Source organism: Triturus cristatus, chromosome 10 (assembly GCF_964204655.1).
Source record: "Triturus cristatus chromosome 10, aTriCri1.1, whole genome shotgun sequence".
Taxonomy (NCBI): Eukaryota; Metazoa; Chordata; class Amphibia; order Caudata; family Salamandridae; genus Triturus; species Triturus cristatus.
Window position 1 is genome coordinate 1,132,782,057 of NC_140593.1, and position 24,546 is coordinate 1,132,806,602.

The window sequence follows — 24,546 nt, forward strand, 5'->3', positions numbered from 1 at the left end:
CTCGAAAGTGTTGCCTTCAGGGATTTGTCAATTTTCTGTTCCTGTTGAGAAACCAATTATAGTAATTAATCTCTGAATGTAAATGTTTATCTGCCCGCTAATGAGTCTTAATGGTAATTGCTCCCTTTTCCTCGTTTAAAAAAAAATGTTTTTCCCTTTTTATAAACCGGCTACTTTCAGCTTGACTAGGTATGGCAGCTGGATGAGAAGGATGCAGCTGACCTGAAGCGTGTCTCCAAGTGATATCACATGTTGGAAACTCATGCTAAAAGCAAGATATACTAAATGTTTGGGTGTTTATGTGTACCTGTTACACAAAATAGGGGTTAAAGTCACCCCACTTGGCAGATGTGACACAGATCGCCTGCTGTACCACCCCTGGGAGCTGATGCTCACACCATTTGGGGCTGATGTCACACCGTTTGGGGCTGATGTCACACCGCTTGGGGCTGATGTCACACCGTGTGGAGCGGTTGATGCTACGCCACATGAAGTTTGATGCCAATTCACATGGGGGCTGATGTACTATCGTATGGAAGCTAATGCCACACTACGTGAAGGCTAATGCCGTACCACTTGGACGGAGACCCTCCTACACCACATAGAGGACTGGTTCCACACCAGACAGAGGTTAATACCGCACCACGAGGAAGTTAATACAGCACCACGAGGACGTTAATACCGCACCACGAGGAGGTTAATACCGCACCACGAGGAGGTTAATACCGCACCACAAGGACGTTAATACCGCACCACAAGGACGTTAATACCGCACCACGAGGAGGTTGATGCCCGACCATGCAGAGGTTCATGCCACACCACGAGGAGGTTGATGCCACACCACAAGGAGGTTGATACCACACTACGTAGAGGTTGATGCCACACCACGAGGAGGTTGATGCCACACCACGAGTAGGTTGATGCCGCGCCACGCGGCGGTTGATACTGCACCACTCAGAGGTTGATGCCACACCACGAGGAGGTTGATGCCACACCACGTGGAGGTTGATGCCGCACCATGTGGAGGTTGATGCCACACCACGTGGAGGTTGATTCCGCACCACGCTGAGGTTGATGCCACACCACTCAGAGGTTGATGCCACACCATGAGGAGGTTGATTCCGCACCACGTGGGGGTTAATGCTGCTCCACGTGGAGGTTGATGCCGCACCACGTGGAGGTTGATGCCGAACCTTGTGGTGGTTGATGCTGCACCACGAGGAGGTTGATGCCGCACCACACGGCGATTGATGCCGCACCACGCAGCGGTTGATGCCACACCACGAGGAGGTTGATTCGGCACCATGTGGAGGTTGATGCCACACCACGAGGAGGTTGATTTCGCACCACGAGGAGGTTGATTTCGCACCACAAGGAGGTTGATTCCGCACCACGCAGAGGTTGATGCCGCACCACGAGGATGTTGATTCCGCACCACAAGGAGGTTGATGCCACACCACGAGGAGGTTGATTCCGCACCACGAGAAGGTTGATGCCACACCACAAAGAGGTTGATGCCATAACACGAGGAGGTCGATGCCACACCACGAGGAGGTTAATTCCGCACCACGAGGAGGTTGATGCCACACCACGAGGAGATTGATTTGGCACCATGAGGAGGTCGATGCCACACCACAAGGAGGTTGATGCCACACCACACATAGGTCGATGCCACACCACGAGGAGGTTGATGCCAGACCACAAGGAGGTTGATGCCACACCACGCAGAGGTTGATGCCACACCACGAGGAGGTTGATGCCTCACCATGAGAAGCTTGATGCCGCACCACGAGAGGGTTGATGCCTCATCACATGGAGATTGATGCCACACCACGTGGCGGCTGATGCCACACAACATGGAGGCTCTTAGGAAATATATTGCACATGGCACCTCATGTCAACCAATCCACATATGCACATTTACATGAGTTTATTTACTTTTTGTGTAGTAAAATACAATCGTCTCGTTCTGACAGTACTGCAAAGTTTGTGGAACGTCATGTGTTACAAATCCCACATTCTTGCTGTGATATACGAGAGATTTTAGAGCATATGCAGCGGTGAGCGAAAACCCTCACTAGAGCAGCTTGAGCAGGGGGTGGGTGCCAGTCAGCAGTTCTGGTAACTTGAAACATTCAAGTTGTTGATTCTAGCACCTTGGTCTTTCATCAGAGTCGCCAGACTCCAAACAGTTGCTCATAAAGACCACAGCAGGAGAAGAGTATGTTGGAGAATTGGTGCAAATCAAGAATGAAACAAGACAGCTTGAAAGGAAGGATGGAGAGTGGGCGGACGGATGATGAACTGGAAAAGAGAGGAGGGTTGATGAGGAAGTACAATGGCGAGAAGGAAGGAAGTGAAGAAATATGGAAAATATAGAAAGACTGGAGGAAGGAATCAAAAGTAGCATGACTGAAGGATGAATGGAGGGAATGAAGTCAAGATGGAAAAAAGGCAAAAGAATAATGTAGAGAAGGAAATAAAGGTTATAAAAAAAAAGCAAAGAAAGGAGAAGAGAAAGATAGAAAGAAGAGTAGAAAGAGTGGAGAGAAAGAAGGACATACACAAAGAAAGGAATGAATTAAGGAAGATAAAGTGAAAACAGAGGGACATAAATGAGGAAAGTAAGTAATAAATAAGAAAAACAAAGGACATAAATTAATATGAAAAGGAAGACTATCAGGTGGAATGTATCTAAAGAGTGACGGTTGCACCAGGCTAAGTGCAAAGATAAAATTACACAAAACGTGGCAACTTCAGAGATACAAAAAAAATCAATACAATGATGTAACTTAAACCATTAGAGATTTATATTTTTATTTTAATATTTCATTTTTATTTTTGACGCGTTTCGGCAAAGCCTTCTTCAGATTATTCTGTGTCAGTGATTGCTGTAAAAAAACAGACATTTTTTTATCCTTACTTATCTATATAAATCTAATGCGATATAGAAAAACACAATTCAACAACAAAATATAACAATATTGGTATGTATTATTTTCACTCTGAAGTTACCTAATTTTGTTGACACTCGATAAATGAGTCAGAAGACTCAATGGCGTCTTGCTCATATTTAATATTAAAAACAATATCTACCACTGCACCCGTATGGGAACCCACACCCAAGTAATGTCGTGAAATTTAGAACATATAAAAAGACCAAATGATGGCGAATAACACAACAAATATCCTCTATAACGCAACAGAAAAAGGATAAAGAGAAAAAAAACAGAAAGAACTGAAAAATGATGATCCTACAAAGGTGGGAAAAATTTATAATTTGTCTCCTACCTATAGTATAATTAGTTGTCAATTCAATTCGCAGCTCTATAATTGATCAAGAAGCCATCTGGCGGTCAGAATTAATCTTAAAAGAAAAAGACAACAGAATACAATTATGGTTAACTCATTTGTATGTATTGGCATGTTTGTGGTCCCACAGATCTCAAGCAATGAAGATAGGGAGGAGGGAGGGAAAGAATGAATACAAACTCTTACCCGATGATACTATATTGAGACAGCCCTTGATGGCCATTATACGAAAAAATAGGATGGCCCCTACTCTTATCCTCTAAAAATTATGCCTAGAAGAGATGGGGGAAAAACCTCATTAACGTATACTATAATCTGTTATGGGACTGATACAATATTTCAATAAAGATTACTGTTGACGTGCATTACCTATCTGATCACACTTACCCAATGTGTCGGTAGTAAATATTCAAAAGTTTGATAGTTTACAAATGTCGAAAGTGGGATGTTTCTCTCTTACACATCCCTGACATTAATCCTCGTATAGGTATCCTCTCTCATAGAAATGATCAGTATAAATATAAATGATACCGAAGATCGATATCCTGGACTTCAAAGGGCATTCACGGGTGTGACTGTGAATAGAACAGATTCTTGTTTTAACGTAGGGAAAAAATGTAATGAAGCATCATGCATCCATAATGAAGCAAAAAACTAATTTTTTTGTTTACTGGATGATATAATCCCCTTACAGCGGGAAACACGCAGGGCCAAATTTCTATTGTGAGTATACGCACCAATGTTTATACTAAACCCCTTGATGTCTGACTAACATAGAATCTAACACGCCATTATCTAAAGATAAGATAACTCAGTTCTAATAATACACAGAGGTAGAAGACCTCCCAGAATTGACTTATCTAATCTACGTGGGTTAAGCTGTTAATACATACCCGAATAAGGCAAAGATGCGACGTGGCTGATTTCTCTATATCGACCTATGGAGGTAAACGCTCGCAACACGAGATCTTATATATGGTGGAGTAAACCACTGGGCTTGTTTCGATGACGTGTAAAACAAGCGCATGCGTGAGAGACTCAGGTATTTGAGGTCCTAATCACTCGGCCATCTTGGAATGGTGAATTTGTACGGAGGCTAACATGAACGATAATGGGAGATCAAACTAATGTGGCATGAAGAGGCGCACCTCTGCTTAAATAAAGATTAACAGCCCTAACTTATTACTACAGTGGGGAGGGACTAGTACTAACACGATCTGTTCCAAAGTGACTAACGCGGCAAAATGGAAAGTATGTTGCATATATAGTGAAATTACATGAGTGGTCGCCGGTAGTACGGCCATCTTAAAATGGAATACTGTGCGTGTAAAGAACGCATCCGGATGATTACAACAGATCTAAACTGTGTGCTACCAAGAAACCAAAGGATGAGTTCCTCGAGGATGAGAGACAGAGATATATGGAAATTGGGTGCACTATATTGCATAAGGAACGAAGATTAACATCAGGATCTAATCCATGTACAAATATGTCCATCCCTAACAAACCTTATACTCGAATAGACAAATGGTACACTATATGACACAACTAACCCCGTCTAATTGGTATAGAATGCATGTATTAGTCTCTACAAATCTAAGGATCAAAACTGATTGTACAGAACAAGCCATGTGGATTTTCTGTATGGTAATGATACTACTTTATAGCTTGATCCCATGGAATAGACAAATTCAAACCCTTAGTGGCCGTGCCCAAAGTGAAAATCCAGTACACTTCCCTGAACTTTCTAATGCTATCCATATTGACTCCTACTTTCTTTATGATGTTTTCAATGATGTACCATCGCATCTCGTCCGGTTGATGATTATGTTCCAGATAGTGAGTCACCATTGGAGCTACAGTCTTTTTAGTCCGTATTGCGGACCTGTGTTCCGTAAGTCTAACATTTATGGGTCTGCTGGTTTCACCTATATATCCAAGACTACATGGGCATACTATCAGATATATTACGTTAGATGTTTTGCAATTGCTCATGCTGGTCGACGTAAGAGTCTGATTGTTAAATCGGTAAGTTGGGCCTTCTATTGCTGATGGACAGGATTTGCAACTAGTGCATTTGTATGTGCCAACCACCGGTTGACCATCTGTAAGTCTGGTTTGATACAATGGGACACTATCAATATTCATACGTGAGTTGACTATGTGATCTTTTAGATTTTTGTTTCGTCTAAACGCAAACATAGGTTTGGGTATAATGTCTGTAGTCAATGTATCCACATTGAGTATTTGCCAACTGGAATAAACTGCGTGTCTAATCCTGTCATTGAGCATGGAGTGACGGGCAACGAACACTAAGGTGGGTTCTTTTCTGTCCTGCTTAGGAGTGAGCAAATGCTGTCGGTCAAAAAACCGGGCTCGCTTGTATGAATCCCTGATAATCTTCTTGGGATAACCTCTATTCTGGAATTTAATTTTCATAGCTACAGATTTAGTATCAAAATCCAAGATGTTGGTACAGTTACGTCTAAGACGCAAAAATTCCCCAAAGGGAATACTATTTTTCTGGGTGGCAGGGTGAAAGCTGTCATAGTGTAGTAGGGTATTCCTGGCTGTCGGCTTGATAAATAAATCAACAACCAGGGAGCCTGATTCATGCTTAATAAGTATATCCAAGTACTCTACTTGTTTGGAGCTAATAGTATATGTGAAATGAATATTCGGGTCACATACATTGATCCATTCTAGGAATTGTTTAAGATTTTCCTCAACATCAATCCAAACAAAAAAGATGTCATCAATGAATCGTGACCATTTGGATTTTGATACTAAATCTGTAGCTATGAAAATTAAATTCCAGAATAGAGGTTATCCCAAGAAGATTATCAGGGATTCATACAAGCGAGCCCGGTTTTTTGACCGACAGCATTTGCTCACTCCTAAGCAGGACAGAAAAGAACCCACCTTAGTGTTCGTTGCCCGTCACTCCATGCTCAATGACAGGATTAGACACGCAGTTTATTCCAGTTGGCAAATACTCAATGTGGATACATTGACTACAGACATTATACCCAAACCTATGTTTGCGTTTAGACGAAACAAAAATCTAAAAGATCACATAGTCAACTCACGTATGAATATTGATAGTGTCCCATTGTATCAAACCAGACTTACAGATGGTCAACCGGTGGTTGGCACATACAAATGCACTAGTTGCAAATCCTGTCCATCAGCAATAGAAGGCCCAACTTACCGATTTAACAATCAGACTCTTACGTCGACCAGCATGAGCAATTGCAAAACATCTAACGTACTATATCTGATAGTATGCCCATGTAGTCTTGGATATATAGGTGAAACCAGCAGACCCATAAATGTTAGACTTACGGAACACAGGTCCGCAATACGGACTAAAAAGACTGTAGCTCCAATGGTGACTCACTATCTGGAACATAATCATCAACCGGACGAGATGCGATGGTACATCATTGAAAAAATCATAAAGAAAGTAGGAGTCAATATGGATAGCATTAGAAAGTTCAGGGAAGTGTACTGGATTTTCACTTTGGGCACGGCCACTAAGGGTTTGAATTTGTCTATTCCATGGGATCAAGCTATAAAGTAGTATCATTACCATACAGAAAATCCACATGGCTTGTTCTGTACAATCAGTTTTGATCCTTAGATTTGTAGAGACTAATACATGCATTCTATACCAATTAGACGGGGTTAGTTGTGTCATATAGTGTACCATTTGTCTATTCGAGTATAAGGTTTGTTAGGGATGGACATATTTGTACATGGATTAGATCCTGATGTTAATCTTCGTCCCTTATGCAATATAGTGCACCCAATTTCCATATATCTCTGTCTCTCATCCTCGAGGAACTCATCCTTTGGTTTCTTGGTAGCACACAGTTTAGATCTGTTGTAATCATCCGGATGCGTTCTTTACACGCACAGTATTCCATTTTAAGATGGCCGTACTACCGGCGACCACTCATGTAATTTCACTATATATGCAACATACTTTCCATTTTGCCGCGTTAGTCACTTTGGAACAGATCGTGTTAGTACTAGTCCCTCCCCACTGTAGTAATAAGTTAGGGTTGTTAATCTTTATTTAAGCAGAGGTGCGCCTCTTCATGCCACATTAGTTTGATCTCCCATTATCGTTCATGTTAGCCTCCGTACAAATTCACCATTCCAAGATGGCCGAGTGATTAGGACCTCAAATACCTGAGTCTCTCACGCATGCGCTTGTTTTACACATCATCGAAACAAGCCCAGTGGTTTACTCCACCATATATAAGATCTCGTGTTGCGAGCGTTTACCTCCATAGGTCGATATAGAGAAATCAGCCACGTCGCATCTTTGCCTTATTCGGGTATGTATTAACAGCTTAACCCACGTAGATTAGATAAGTCAATTCTGGGAGGTCTTCTACCTCTGTGTATTATTAGAACTGAGTTATCTTATCTTTAGATAATGGCGTGTTAGATTCTATGTTAGTCACACATCAAGGGGTTTAGTATAAACATTGGTGCGTATACTCACAATAGAAATTTGGCCCTGCGTGTTTCCCGCTGTAAGGGGATTATATCATCCAGTAAACAAAAAAATTAGTTTTTTGCTTCATTATGGATGCATGATGCTTCATTACATTTTTTCCCTACGTTAAAACAAGAATCTGTTCTATTCACAGTCACACCCGTGAATGCCCTTTGAAGTCCAGGATATCGATCTTCGGTATCATTTATATTTATACTGATCATTTCTATGAGAGAGGATACCTATACGAGGATTAATGTCAGGGATGTGTAAGAGAGAAACATCCCACTTTCGACATTTGTAAACTATCAAACTTTTGAATATTTACTACCGACACATTGGGTAAGTGTGATCAGATAGGTAATGCACGTCAACAGTAATCTTTATTGAAATATTGTATCAGTCCCATAACAGATTATAGTATACGTTAATGAGGTTTTTCCCCCATCTCTTCTAGGCATAATTTTTAGAGGATAAGAGTAGGGGCCATCCTATTTTTTCGTATAATGGCCATCAAGGGCTGTCTCAATATAGTATCATCGGGTAAGAGTTTGTATTCATTCTTTCCCTCCCTCCTCCCTATCTTCATTGCTTGAGATCTGTGGGACCACAAACATGCCAATACATACAAATGAGTTAACCATAATTGTATTCTGTTGTCTTTTTCTTTTAAGATTAATTCTGACCGCCAGATGGCTTCTTGATCAATTATAGAGCTGCGAATTGAATTGACAACTAATTATACTATAGGTAGGAGACAAATTATAAATTTTTCCCACCTTTGTAGGATCATCATTTTTCAGTTCTTTCTGTTTTTTTTCTCTTTATCCTTTTTCTGTTGCGTTATAGAGGATATTTGTTGTGTTATTCGCCATCTTTTGGTCTTTTTATATGTTCTAAATTTCACGACATTACTTGGGTGTGGGTTCCCATACGGGTGCAGTGGTAGATATTGTTTTTAATATTAAATATGAGCAAGACGCCATTGAGTCTTCTGACTCATTTATCGAGTGTCAACAAAATTAGGTAACTTCAGAGTGAAAATAATACATACCAATATTGTTATATTTTGTTGTTGAATTGTGTTTTTCTATATCGCATTAGATTTATATAGATAAGTAAGGATAAAAAAATGTCTGTTTTTTTACAGCAATCACTGACACAGAATAATCTGAAGAAGGCTTTGCCGAAACGCGTCAAAAATAAAAATGAAATATTAAAATAAAAATATAAATCTCTAATGGTTTAAGTTACATCATTGTATTGATTTTTTTTGTATCTCTGAAGTTGCCACGTTTTGTGTAATTTTATCTTTGCACTTAGCCTGGTGCAACCGTCACTCTTTATATACATTGTACTTCCCTGCTAAGGCTTATCCTTTTTGCAGGGGACCCCTTGTCCTTTTCCAAATAGACTATCAGGTGGAAACTGGACAGAGATATGATGAAAATGAAGGAAAGAAAAAATCCATAGAAAGAAACATTCAAAGAATGATGCAAAGAACAAAAGAAAGTTAGAGACAAAGGGCCTGATTACGATGTCAGTCGGAAAGCCTCCGACTGACATGGTAGGTTTAAAGTCTGACCGCCGTATTATGATGACAGCAGTCGGAGTTTAAACCGGGCGAGGAATCCGACGTAGTTCCCAAGGGCTCAAGTAGCCCATCGGCCAGTCGGAAAGACCTCATAATCCCTGAAGAACGGCGTTTCTGGAATTATGATGTTGGTTCCTGAGGGCCAATCCATGTCGGCCTTTCTGAAATGGATTGCCTGTCGGAAACTGACTTTGGGGGCTCCTAGCAAGGACCCCTTCCCCTCTGAACCTCCGCATTTGGACCTGGGGGCACCTATGGTGCCTTCCTACACATCCCTGCACCGTGTGGCAGGTGCCTGCCATAAGGTGAGGGATGTTTGGAAACATCCATTTTTCTATGAGAGCTTATGCTGCGGGCGTTTTCCGCCCACTGCACAAGCTCCCATAGGAAAATGGATGTTTCCAACTGCACTGTGTGCGGTTGCATCCAAATGATATGGTCGGAACCGCTAACCTGAGGTCAGTCGGTTCCCAGTCCGCAACCCAACATTGTAATCATGGCCAAAGATGGAAATAAAAAATAGAAGCAAAACAAAAATGTAAAGAAAAGGAGACAAAGGAAAGGGTCATAGAAAGATGAAAAGAAGGAAAGGTAGGTTGGAGGAGACCCCATCAGTCCCAAGTATCCCTGGTGGGGGTAAGCCATGTCTTATGCACAAGTGAATCTTCACAATTACATTTAAAGCCTTTTGCTTTTTCAGCAAATTTATTTGAAAATTGCCCTGTAATATACACAGTCTGGCCTCATTTTTCCATTTTTTTTGTGGAAGAAGTGACCATTGAATATCTCTGGGGAAGGTTAGCGACAGTAGGGAGCCTTTGATGAATCTGATTGGTTCTTGAGTGCCTCTACAGAACTTCCTTGAAAGCCTCTACCATTTAGCCAAATTATTTTAGAAGTGATATATGAACTAAAACATTTAACTACATTATTTTCAAAATTCCATCAGTGGGAACAACACTCCGAACAAGGATGGGCTCATTCACGTCTCTCGCTCAGTGCCATTTGAGCTATGTTTCAAAGCTGGAAGTATTTTATTTTTCTGGCTACTCAACTGCACATTCCTCCAGGTGTTTTCTTTATTAGAGGAAAGGGGTGAGAGGGTCACTTGCGGGGGTTAGGGAAGGTAGGTCTTCTGCAGGTTACACACTAGATGGTTTTTTGTTTCTTAGAAAGGGAGGCGGGTCCATAGGTGTGAGGATCAAGAGGGGAGCGCTCACCTGAGTTAGACCTAAAGTACTGGGGGGTGAATCTTGCAGTTGAATTTTGGAAGATTAAGATATTGTTTGACATATCGAATCTCACGTAGAGAGAACTAGGTTGATCTAGATGATACAGGACGAGCACTTGATTGACATCGCTGAGGTTTACCTTGATAGGGGCAGCTTTATCTCGCAACCACTCATAAACCCAGAGCGAGTGTTTGCCATTTTCCTAATTTGGGGCATGAAGGGAAGAGCAAGCTCACAGGATATGAAGTAAGCAAGATTGAGGTGAGAAAAGAATGGGGAACTTGTGAATGGTGGATGAACTTTGGGGAGCTGTGCTGCAGGCATTACTAGCGGATCCTTGTGGAGGAGGATCTCTTCGGGGACCAGCTGGCCTGGAAGTTCACAACCACCTTTCATCCTGGAGCCTACTCTGCTCTCCATTACATTTACGTCTACCATGAAAACACACCACTACAATATTCTGCGCCTGCATTACACGGAGTCAGCAGATGCATGTTGTCTCTGCCACGGTGGATGCAAAGTCATTAGGAGATAACAGATAGGAATATCCTTGTGAGAACTTCGCAAGGTAGAGATTGACATACTTCTTCACCATCACTCATAGCGAGTACTCCTTGAAGGAGCAGTGAATCCAGTGTGGGACAAGTCTACGCTGTGGGTGTTAAAAAGGCTGCAGTGATACAGGACCCCGCACCCGGCCGGCCGGCGGGCCAGAGGCTGTCCACAGCAGCAAATGTAGAAAGTTTGTTTTGTAGGATGAGAAAACATGGCATTCAACTGTTGTGGTTAAATTATGATAGAATTGTCCTTGAGGGCAGTGTTGGTAGCAAATGTATTGATATGTGCTTATGTTCATGTTTAAAATTTCCAAAAAACTAATTTAAAAAATGCCATACGACAGAGGCCTTTCCATCACACACTCACAACATGAACTTTATTGTGAAGATATACGCCATTGAGATGCCACAGATGGACACACACTCAAAACACCACTCAACATGCATTGTTTGTGACTCCCTTAAAGAAATGGGGACACACATGAGATACGCCGCGTCACAGGTTCCTATGTGACGTCTACGCAATAAATGCACCCTTTGAGGCTCATGAAAGGGGCATCACACCGCATGGTTGCTTATAAATAAGGCTCCCTGTTTTCCGTTTTTACTGATTTTTACAGACAAATACAGACAGAAAATCATTTTATTTCCTGTCTGTAATTATTTTTAAATGTGGATAAAAACAGAAATTGGGTTGTTTGTGAGTGATTCTAAATTCTGTCAATCATGACTGCCAGGCCAATAGCTGGGCAGATTGACAGGCAAGGGGATTAAAACAATATTGGGATTTTAGTGAAGAGCCTTAACAGCGGTAGATTTCCACAACCTTGATGCTAAAATGTATATATTTTTTAACAAGTGCATATTTTACCACCTGACTGTGTGTATATATCACTGAAACCAGTCATGCGTCCAGGCACGAGTGCACATTAACTAGTTAAATAAATGTAGAAATATACACATTTCAGCTTCATTTTTTCACAAACCTAAAATAAATATGGATAAATACAGGTAAAATTAGCAAAAAATAAATATGGATAAATACAGACGGAAATGACAAAAATATAAATGCCATAAAACCGGGAGCCCTACTTATAAAACAAAATAGCTCTCACGCAAAATAGCACCTAATACCACTAGGGTGAAAACTGACACACAGTGTAGATTGCATAGAGTATAGATGTTGAGTCATAGTTTGCCACACAACATTGAACATGAGTAAAGCCACCACAGGGGAACTTGTGTGAAACGCGCCACCCACCCCTGACTCCCTCCTGAATCAGTCTCTCTTTTTTCCTGCAGGCCTGGCTGACAGAGATCCATGAGTACGCGCAGCAGGATGTCGTCATCATGTTGCTGGGGAATAAGGTAAGTCACTTCCGGGGCACAGAGGGTTTCGGAGGGAATCGGGATGTGTCTGTGTATGCACGCGTACACCGACTAGACGCCGCCGTGCTTGACCTCATGTGCAGAATACATACTCATAGCCTAGTCTTTCTTTGCTGTTTACCTTTAACACCGAGTAGTGGTTTACATCAAGGCTCCACCATATGTTTTTAATGCCTAACGTACTACATTAATGTGTTAATAGACTAATATGACCAAGAACTTGAATTGACTATTGATTGATGTTTGTAACCGACATATATTCTTGCCCAAAATCAATATGTCAACAAATTGTATATTGATGTAATGACAACGTGTCGTGTATGTATAGTTCATATATGTGGGTAACGTATAGATGGAAATTTAAGCCCTACTGAGCCCAGTCATGATGGAAGGCAAGTATTGTACACTTGGGATATGGCCCTGAATACTGTGCTGTGGGTCCCATCAATAGGCTTCAAGAACAACACGCGTTTTATCTCGTAAGCAAAGTACTGACCCTTCTCTGCAGGACATGCCCGCTTATATTAAGGAAGAACTTCTTCACTTCTCAGAAGGGCTAGGTGGATATTGTCAGCTCCAGCACTAATTGCCTTAGTTTCCATGTGATAACATTAAGAACAATGTGGAGATGCCCTGTAATGTGACAATAACTGTGCAGTGAAAGTAATGATCCCAAAATGCTGTGTAAGAATGCCAAGCCGCAGTGGAAAATGCCATACGGTGCCTGACAAACATTGCCCTCTAAATATAGTATCCAAATAATATTGCCCTAACAAAGGTACCAAAACAAAACTGGCAAACGAATATAGTATTCTTCTGATATTGTTCCAAGAATATAGTGCTATAGAAAAAGTGTTCCAAGAATATAGTGCTGGAAGAAAAGTCTTCCAATAATATAGTGCTAGAAGAAAAGTATTCCAAGAATATAGTGCTGGAATAAAAATATTAGTGCTGGAATAAAAAAGTATTCCAAGAATATGGTGCTGGAAGACGAGTATTCCAAGAATATAGTGCTGGAAGGAAAGTATTCCAAGAATATAGTGCTAGAAGAAATATATTCCAAGAATATAGTGCTGGAAGAAAATAATTCCATGAATATAGCGCTAGAAGAAAAGTATTCCAAGAATATAGCGCTAGAAGAAAAGTATTCCAAGAATATAGTGCTGGAATAAAATATTAGTGCGGGAATAAAAAAAAGTATTCCAAGAATATGGTGCTGGAAGAAAAGTATTCCATGAATATAGTGTTGGAAGTAAATTATTCCAAGAATATAGGGCTGGAAGAAAAGTATTCCCAGAATATAGTGCTAGAAGAAAAGTATTCCAAGAATATAGTGCTAGAAGAAAAGTATTTCAAGAATATAGTGCTGGAAGAAAAGTATTCCAAGAATATAGTGCTGGAAGGAAATTATTCCAAGAATATAGTGCTAGAAGAAAAGTATTCCAAGAGTATATAGTGCCAGAGGAAAAGTGTCCCTAGAGTATAGTGCCAGAAGAGAATTGTCTTAAGAATATAGTGCCAGAGTAATATTGTTTTAGGAATAGATTCTTCTTCTGATATTGTTTGAAGAATATAGTGCCGGAAGAAAAGTGTCCTTAGAGTATAGTGCCAGAAGAATATTGTCTCAAGAATACAGTATCAAAATGTATCAAAATGATGTAGCCCCAAGAAAAGACTGCCGGAGGAAAACAGATCGAAGAATATAGTGTCAGAGTGTTATTGTCTCAGGAATATAGTATTCTTCTGATATTGTTCCAAGTGCCTGAAGAAAAGTATTCCAAGAATATAATGCCAGAAGGAAAGTGTCCCTAGAGTGAAGTGCCAGAAGAATATTGTCTCAAGAATACATTACCAGAAGAATGTAGCCCCAGGAACAGAGTGCCGGAAGTAAAGCATTCCAAGGATAAAGTGCCAGAAGAAATTATTACCGAGAATATAGTGCTAGATTAAATTTGTCTCAACCAAGTATGGTGCTAGAAAAAGTGGAAGTGCTTGTTGAAAATTGCCTTGCGAATTTCGCAACAGTATAAAATGCCACTTTTAATGCGCTTACTAGCAAAAGGAGATGTTAAATTATTGTTAATTATGGGAATGGGGCTGGACAGTATTCCGATGTCTTTAACTTGTCTCCCCTTTAAAAAAGAGGACCAACTATAAGCAAGTTAGTTTGATTACGCGATACAAATATGTCCCACCTAGCCTGCTGGGACACACCCCCACTGAAAAGGGGGAATAACCAACCCAAGGCATGCCTTGGCCCTGTGTGTGCTCTGTGAATGAGGTACAATTTGAATCTGTAAACACAGCAAGCTACCTGGCTCATGTCTGGTCATACCCGTGCCACTTGGAGAAGTCCACTTACACGGTACAAGCATCAATAGCTGGGTGCTATTGATTTAACTCAGCGCCTTGAGACCCTCACGGGTGAGTAGTGTGCTCTACGAAACCATGAGTGATTGATTGAATTAATGCGAACCAATGGGATGACAATCCTCCCGGGTAACATTCCATTCAATTGATTATTAGCTCGTACGTTCCTTTACAGAGGAGGACCAGCCATATGCAGATTAGTTGTGGCCACGCCCCAGAAGGCAAAGGACCTATGAGTTCTGGCTGAGCCCCTCATTTGGAGGCTCCGCCCAGACTGGTTTGCATATTGGTGGCTCCATTCTGTATGGGTAAAGAAGAGCTTAAAAACTATGACATTTGATCCTAGCCAGAGACAAGCTCAGTGAATATGATTAATTTAAGTCAACTTATTCGCAGCCTTAAAATAGACTTCCTGCAGAACACAGGGGCAGGGCACAAATCTCAAAATATCCTCGAGGGAACCAGTTTCCCTCAAAATATGTTTTTGGGCAGGCACTGTACCCCAAAAAAATTGCCAGCAGAACCTAGTGAGTGGGAAAAAGTGCCCATGGAGAAAAAGATCTGGAGAGTGCTTCCCACAGTGCATGTCCCTAGTATATCAACCACCTTTAGGTTATAAGTGCCCTCCTACCTGCAAGAGTCAATGGCCATGCAACCATTGGCCAGCAACTCTTGGCAGCAGAAAATACTATGTGGCTAAGATGCACTGGCAGGATATTTCAAGGCTTCAGTTTCCTGGCACTGATTTCTCCAGCTTCTGGAGGGGTGAATTCTCCCGCAAGATTCTGCTAACAATTTTGGGGTTTTCTTGGGAGGGAGAGCAAAGTACATCACGCGCACACACAACAAGCCTTGCTGATCTATACTTAGCAGTAAAGGAGCCTGTCCATCCCTTAGAGCCCTGCTGTAGGTAGGTTCTTTCCTTGAATCTCCTCCAAGAGAGGTCTGGCCAGTGAGATGCTGGAGAGATCCTGGTAGAACAAGTGATGCTGGGCTGTGCTGCCAATCAGGACATCAACGTCACAGAAGATGTACTGATGCCCATATAGAAGCCTCATAGATCTCCATTGCGGAATGCTTCCAGATAAAGGCAATATCGTCTGCCTTTTTTAAAAAAAATTTGCAGAGTTTTATATAGCGCGAACTTGACCCGAATCCTATCAGGTATCAGAGCACTTTACATAGCACCAGTTACGTTACATGAGGACACACATTAATTTTTTGTTAGGCACGGGGAGATTAAGTGATTTGCCCAAAATCACAGGATGTTCAGCGTCATTACCGAGACTCGAACCCAGTTCCCCAGGTCTGAGGTCGAGCGCCCTAGCCGTTAGGCCAACTCCTCTCCCCTTTGATCTACTACAATGTGTTGTGGTCTCCTCTACAGTAAGTTGACGATGTGCTCATTATAGAATGAGCACACAGTGCCAAGAGGCTTATAATTAAGGCTCCGCTCGTTTTAAATTATTTTTACAGATAAATACAGACAGAAAACATTTACTTTCTTGTCTATATTTATTTTTAAATGTGGATAAATACCGAAATTGGGTTGCTTTTTGAGTAATTCTAAATACTGTCTGCCCTGACTGCCAGGCCAATAGCTGTGTGGATTGATAGGTAAGGGGGCTAAAAAAAGAAAGTAATTTTAGTAAAGAGGCTTTAACAGCAGTAGATATGTACAAGGTTGATACTGAAATTTGCATATTTTCTTATAAGTGCATTGATTTATCTTCTGCGGGTGTTTACAACATTGAAACATGGCAGACATTCAAGCATGAGTGCATATTTACTAGTTAAATAAATGTGGAAATATACTAATTTCAGCTTCATTTTTCCACAAAACTAAAAATAAATATGGATAAATAAAGATAAAATTAGCAAAAAATAAATATGGATAAATACAGACGGAAATGTCAAAAAAATTAATACCATAAAACCCATAGCCTTACTTATAATTAGGGCTCCTGGTTTAATGGGATTTTTTTTTTTTTACATTTCTGTCTGTATTTATCTATATTTATGTTTTGGTCATTTTATCAGTATTGTTCCATATTTACTTTGTGTTTTCCGTATAAATGAAATTGTAAAAAAGTACATTTCCATATTTATTTAACTGATAGACGTGCACTCATACTTTGATGTCTGTCATGTTTTAGTTATTTAAGCTGCCAAATATTACATAACAATACATCCACTGGTAAATGCTAGCATTATATCACAAATGTATATTGACACATGCCTTTATTTAAAAAAATGTGATCCTGTTTTTTAATTTTCGATGCTGTCCATCTGCTCAGCTGTTGGACTATAAAGACAGCACAGGGAGTCACTTAAAAGCAGCACAATTTTCTATATTTAACACATTGTTTTCTGTCTGTATTTATCTGTAAAAATCCGTAAAAACGGAAAACAGGGAGCCTTACTTATATGTAGTGTGATCTCTACAAATGTAATTCACCCATTCTGTAAGGTGGTGCACAGGTAGGTGCGTGTAGAAGGCGGGGAACGAGAGAGTCAAGGTTTAGGTGTTGCACAGAGAGTTGGCACTGCGAGGGTAAACCTCTAAGTGGGGCCTCTAGGAGCTACAATAAATGTGAAATTGCAGTTTCTAGGATCAGGGACAGTGCGGCACGTATTTCATAGCAGTGATTAGGAGCGCCACTGAGGAGCATGCAGTGTTTATCACAGCTGATAAAATTCAACACCCGTGGGTTTGGAATTTATTGAGCGATATAAATCCTGCTTATTACCAGTTTTGACATAAAAAGGAGACTGAACGTGCGAATGAGTGTAATTTCTGCACCGAAATCTGCAGGTGCAAGCATTTTACAGGCGTTTTCCCCTGGAGACAATTGCAGTGTGTGGAAAACTCTGCAGTACTTATAATTCAGATCCCAGTGTAAGCTGGGTTTTTGCTCTGAAGGGATCAGTAAACAAGTAGTGGCAAAGCCAATAGGTCTCACCTTTGGGACCCATTGACTTTGTCAATGGTTCTAGCCATGCTGTACAGCATGCACGATTCTGTGCAACATGGGTTTCAAAACAGAAAAAAAGCATATGTTGCGACAGGCTGCGTCATTTTGTAGGTACACACTCTAAGCATGGGCAAGGCTTCAAAATGACGCAAGCGTTTTTTTTCTTGTTTAATTTGCTGATCCCGAATTAGATTGGTAAACAAAAAGGGAAAAGCGCGCGTGGGGAAGCAACATGGAGAGAGCGGAATCAGGAAGGGCTGCGGAAGTAACAAGAGTACGAGGCAAAACCACAAGGGGGCGCTGGTCTTGGGAAAGAACATGAAGGTCTCAGTGGGGGTAAGGAACACAAAGTGCACAGATGAGAGGAAGGAACATGGGGGTGCAGGCAGGGGAAGCAAACGGAGTGAACGGAACTTGGTGGGCAAACGGACGAGAGAGATCGCATCGTGGAGCGGGGGAAGCACATGTGTGAAGAAGCATCTCAGGGGTAGGAGCACACAAGGTCATAATGGTGGAGGGCAGTGGAGATGCACCAGGCAGCAAAAGAGCAACACAAGCAAGCCCAGTCGAGGGGGAAAAGTACCAGAGGGAGACTGCTGGAAAACACATGCACTCTCATAGAGTGCATAAACAAAATGAAAAAAAGTAGCACCTGAAAGGACACAAGTAATGGGGTCATGCTCCAGGGGAGGGAGAAATGCAAGAACAGGAAAGAAAGCCAGTGCATGGTAATGAAGAAGAAGCAAACAAATGAGAGTGACAATGACGCCAACCAATGGTAAACAATGGGCTGGCAATAAGACAACTGTAAGCTAACACTAGTCTTGCAACAGACAGAGTGTGTTCTGTGTAGTATGCAGGACCTAAAAACTGATAACTCATTTAATTCAAGTGGGCTTGCATTTCTGCTGCCCTGCACTTTATCACTTCTGTATGTGAGCCAAGGAAAGTCTGTATTACTATTACTGCACGTGTTTTACTTGTTAAGGACACTTGCACGGTTTAGTGATGCCACAATGTAAACTTATTCCTCTGCCTGGTGGAAGAGGGATATTATATTTTAAGCAGCCCTATTGCTTCCAAAGCAATGTTAACAGGGCATGAACCCACTGAGTGACTAATTTAATGATGTCCCAATGGTAAATGTACTACGAACAACCATTGGTGCTGCCAACAGTTGTGCATCTGGTATAGTGATACAATTTATTAGGATTTGGCAAGGCACAGAAAACCAAAGTGAGGGTAATATGCTAAGAAGGGAATCATTTAAACTAGTGTTTTATGAGAAAACTAAGTTGTTAGTCCCAGAAAGGTGACAAACAGAATTAATCTTGAGGCATAAATCTGAGAAATCATATGGCCATATGAATTAATCACAAAGAGAGCAGGTGAATATCACAATAAGGTTTATGAAGACGTTGTTGTATTGTAAGTGATATAAAACATAGAGTTCATCAACATATGAACCGTACATACATCAATCATGAGGATATCGAAATTAAGGGAAATCGGATGTTTTAGGAGCCATAAATCAATGTTTGCAGAGTCCACTCTTTATCATCATGGTATCAGTCCATTATATATATCAAATGATTCAAAGATGATGATCCAAAGGTTTATATGAAAGAAGTGGTTATGGCGTTGACGTTTCGGTCTCCTTTCTAAGCAGTACATGAGACCTTCCTCAGGACCATAATAATTACAGAAGATTCAAGTTGATCCCAAAAGACAAATAACTATTGATGCCCACACGTGCAATGCTGCAAACAAAGGTTAAAGTGTGAAAATCGTGCTATGCGGTGATGGCTATTAATAAGTTTCTATTAAAAGGATCCCAACTTGAATCTTTAAAGTTGAGTTATGAAGTGCAAGCTTACTAATACGAACTGTAACTAAGTAATTCTGGAAATTACAGCATTCAAGGGTAAGGATTAATATCAATACCTACATATAGATATAAGTGAGTCTAAACTCAGATAATATGTGTGAATTAGCTGGAAAATAATTGGAAAGAGAATATAAATCAATTAGATATGCATAATGGACTTATGTTAAAACTGGAGTTAAGTCAGTACTAGAGCTGATACACTCACCTCCAACCATTTAATCAGATCAGAAAAATACTGGTTAAAAGGACAAGCCAGTAAATCATGGATTGCTTTTTGCAACACTTAAGCTGCGACACTGTTGTCATATTGTAGCCCTACATATGTGAAAAATGCTCTGATATTTCTGGAACCAGGGTGTAGCTCCAGCTGGTGGTACCTGCTACCTCTAGTTGATGTCCAGTTTTGAGAACCATGAGGCTCTCTTTTGGGGTGCCTGGATCTCACCTATAATGTAAGTAATATCGCTCTCTCTCTCCCTCCCATGATAAGCTGGTTAGAGAATCTCGTGTTGGCACATAGCAGGCTAGGTGAGGTGGCTGTACAGGTGAGTATTACGCAGTGGCATTGGAAGGGGGTTGGCCACCCCCGCTCTTACATGCGGCTGTCACGGGGCGCCACACGCAGGAATTGACGGCATACCCCCGCACTTACATGCGGCCGTCACGGGGCGGCAAACGCAGGAATTGCCAGCACCCCCCGCTCTTACATGCGGCTGCCACGGATGGCAACAGGTCTAGCTGCGGCACTGGTATTGCGGTTGAAATCCTCAGAGTACGACTTTGGAGTGTCTCTATTATGGCCTCTTAAAGGTCAGACTAGAATGGGGGGAGAGACAACCTGCACTCCAAATTGTATCAAAAAAATTGCGTTATTTTAAAAAAACGAAAAGTATAACTGTAAGTCTTTCAATTATCAAGGGTGCTGCCTTTGTGTGACCTGTTCAACCCCCGAACAGGCTACGAAATATAAGCACACAGAATTTTCAAACAGCAGTTTGAACAAAGGTGCACTATACACCAGCCCTATAAGGTGCAAATTTTCAATGTAGCTAGATTTTGAAAAGTAATCAATACATCTGATTATTAATACAGAAATATTGCATAGAATAGCGTAGACCAGACACTTAATATCAGTGCCAAATGAAAAACAGTGTCAAGTATGTACAACATAGTAATCCAAAATAAAACTCATGAAGATTGCGATATCAACGGTCAGTTCATATTACATGACGAGTGTCAATGTTCTTCAAACAAAACTTCCGAAGTAACTATGAAGCAGAAGTCAAGAATCTTCTTTATTTTCTTGTTCCGAAAAAGAATTAATGCTTTCAAAACAACGTCATGGCGTCCCAATGCATTTCGGTATCAAAACCTTCGTCAGGGGAATGCTGAAAGAGTATATGTATATATATATATATATATATATAATTCATGTAAAAATTCATTTCTGAGATACAAACAAGTCTAATATGAAAAGCATGTGTCGTATTCCACATGTAACATTGTTAAAGCTTTAGCATCCAGTATTGTACCAGCCAATTACATGTTTGGTAATGAAACAAAAACGATCGGTAATTTGGAACAAAACTTGCGCGCTTGAAAACATGCAGACAAATGTTCTCATTTATGTCCAGATAAGTTTTGTGCGATAAAAAAATAAAAAAACATGAAAAAGGATTCATTATGAAGGGCCACCGAAACCACGTGAACGCAGCAGTGTGAACGACCAGAAAGAAAGTGAGCGTCTGCGTAATTTCCACTAATCCCCAGTACACCAATGTGAGTGGTATCCTTAATTAAATGTGATGGGAGGGCTCACCTCCGAAAGACTCTGAATACTTCAGAGTGTCAAACGCGAATGTATTATTGCAAGCTGACAATGCTGGAAGAATCAAGGGGAACAAAAGGAATAAACAGAGCTATTACCAATTGGTATCTGGCATCTAGGGCCCAAAAGATTGCAAGTATTCAACGAAGAAAATAACAAGGGTTCCCACTTACTTAACCGCTGTTCGCCAAACGCGTGCACATAGAGTGCACCGCTAACCCGGAAGTTTGCGGTGACGATGTGTAGTGGGCATCTGTGTGAATAATGAGGGCAGCAATGAGTACTTAAGTTACCGAGAATTGTCTCAGCAAGAAGACTAATCAAATAGTGAGTGCCATGGAGCTGTTCAGTTACCTGCGTCAATATGTCTCACAGTGCCTCGGCGGGGTTCAATTTGTTCAAAGTACCAGCAGCGGGGATGTGTAACCGTGCAAACGCGATGCCGGAGTGAATATAGAGAACGGACTACGTAACGTGCGTAAATATGTGCCTAACATCGAAAGAGGACTGAGGTAAGAGGTGAAAGTCCTCACCACACCAAAGTGTACCAAGGGGAATCGAGAAAGTGTGGAAAACAGCGAAATAGACTACTCAAATAAAACAAAATAGACGAACATGATTCACAAAAGACATAATAACAGATTTATTATGTCTTTTGTGAATCAAGTTCGTCTATTTTGTTTTTTTTTAGTAGTCTTTTTCGCTGTTTTCCACACTTTCTCGATTCCCCTTGGTACACTTTGGTGTTCACTTCTTATTTCTCTTTACATTCTCCAGAGGCTTCCGATTTTCTTACACTCGATTTGTTGTAGATTCAGCTGTTAGCACACATTGAGGAGTTTCACCTCTTACCTCAGTCCTCTTTCGATGTTAGGCACATATTTACGCACGTTACGTAGTCCGTTCTCTATATTCACTCCGGCATCGCGTTTGCACGGTTACACATCCCCGCTGCTGGTACTTTGAACAAATTGAACCCCGCCGAGGCACTGTGAGACATATTGACGCAGGTAACTGAACAGCTCCATGGCACTCACTATTTGATTAGTCTTCTTGCTGAGACAATTCTCGGTAACTTAAGTACTCATTGCTGCCCTCATTATTCACACAGATGCCCACTACACATCGTCACCGCAAACTTCCGGGTTAGCGGTGCACTCTATGTGCACGTGTTTGGCGAACAGCGGTTAAGTAAGTGGGAACCCTTGTTATTTTCTTCGTTGAATACTTGCAATCTTTTGGGCCCTAGATGCCAGATAGCAATTGGTAATAGCTCTGTTTATTCCTTTTGTTCCCCTTGATTCTTCCAGCATTGTCAGCTTGCAATAATACATTCGCGTTTGACACTCTGAAGTATTCAGAGTCTTTCGGAGGTGAGCCCTCCCATCACATTTAATTAAGGATACCACTCACAGTGGTGTACTGGGGATTAGTGGAAATTACGCAGACGCTCACTTTCTTTCTGGTCGTTCACACTGTTGCGTTCACGGGGTTTCGGTGGCACTTCATAATGAATCCTTTTTCATGTTTTTTCATTTTTTTATCGCACGAAACTTATCTGGACATAAATGAGAACATTTGTCTGCATGTTTTCAAGCGCAAAAGTTTTGTTCCAAATTACCGATCGTTTTTGTTTCATTACCAAACATGTAATTGGCTGGTACAATACTGGATGCTAAAGCTTTAACAATGTTACATGTGGAATACGACACATGCTTTTCATATTAGACTTGTTTGTATCTCAGAAATGAATTTTTACATGAATTATATATATATATATACATATACTCTTTCAGCATTCCCCTGACGAAGGTTTTGATACCGAAATGCATTGGGACGCCATGACGTTGTTTTGAAAGCATTAATTCTTTTTCGGAACAAGAAAATAAAGAAGATTCTTGACTTCTGCTTCATAGTTACTTCGGAAGTTTTGTTTGAAGAACATTGACACTCGTCATGTAATATGAACTGACCGTTGATATCGCAATCTTCATGAGTTTTATTTTGGATTACTATGTTGTACATACTTGACACTGTTTTTCATTTGGCACTGATATTAAGTGTCTGGTCTACGCTATTCTATGCAATGTTTCTGTATTAATAATCAGATGTATTGATTACTTTTCAAAATCTAGCTACATTGAAAATTTGCACCTTATAGGGCTGGTGTATAGTGCGCCTTTGTTCAAACTGCTGTTTGAAAATTCTGTGCTCTTAAAGGTCAGGCCAGGAGACAGATTTCACTGTCTCAACAGTCTCATGTTTTTTAAAAGATTATAAAATACACACATAAATATATAAGTATTGGGGCTTGTAGTCAGGCCCCTTAATCCATTAGTCTGTTTAAGCGAAATTTGCTAGGGGTTTTCTCTTTTCAGCCATTGGCTGTCATCACTGTAAGTGACAGCATTATGCTAGTGCACATCTGCCTAAAATGTAGTCCCTTTTCTGTGCCAGGGTTGGTAGTCCAGTTTCTACGTTAATCTTTGCATTTACTTCATGTTATTTAAATGTATTTTTGTAATTAGTCATGTTTTAGTTATTTTTTACAAACATATGCACACCACCCTTAGACGGCATTTCTACTTTTTATTACATTTACTTGTGATTTACTTGTAATGCTTATTAGCTAATTTTGTGAAATAAATAAATCATAGGCTTGCCAAGGTCAGATCTATTATCTTCTTCAGGTCCCCATCCATTTGTTGGCAGATGTGGAATGATATTTGCCAGTCTCAGGGGTCTACTGTCTGCTCAGTTAATTGTAGTTTGATTTGCTTATGCTTCAGGCATCCCAGGTCCTTGCATAGCTGTTGCATACTTCATGGTGTCTTCTACCTTCCAATGCCTGATGCAGAGTGGAATGGATTAGCTGTGGGTGATCATTAGTG

At 40.8% G+C, this 24,546-nt stretch overlaps 1 protein-coding gene across 1 annotated transcript in view; it reads left to right on the plus strand.

The window, feature by feature from the left end:
- RAB26 (RAB26, member RAS oncogene family) overlaps positions 1 to 24,546 on the plus strand; it is an 875,198-nt gene that overhangs the window by 793,350 nt on the left and 57,302 nt on the right. The window contains exon 6 of the mRNA XM_085629407.1: positions 12,508 to 12,573. Coding sequence (XP_085485533.1) covers positions 12,508 to 12,573 — 66 coding nt within the window. The remainder of the gene's footprint in view (positions 1 to 12,507; positions 12,574 to 24,546) is intronic.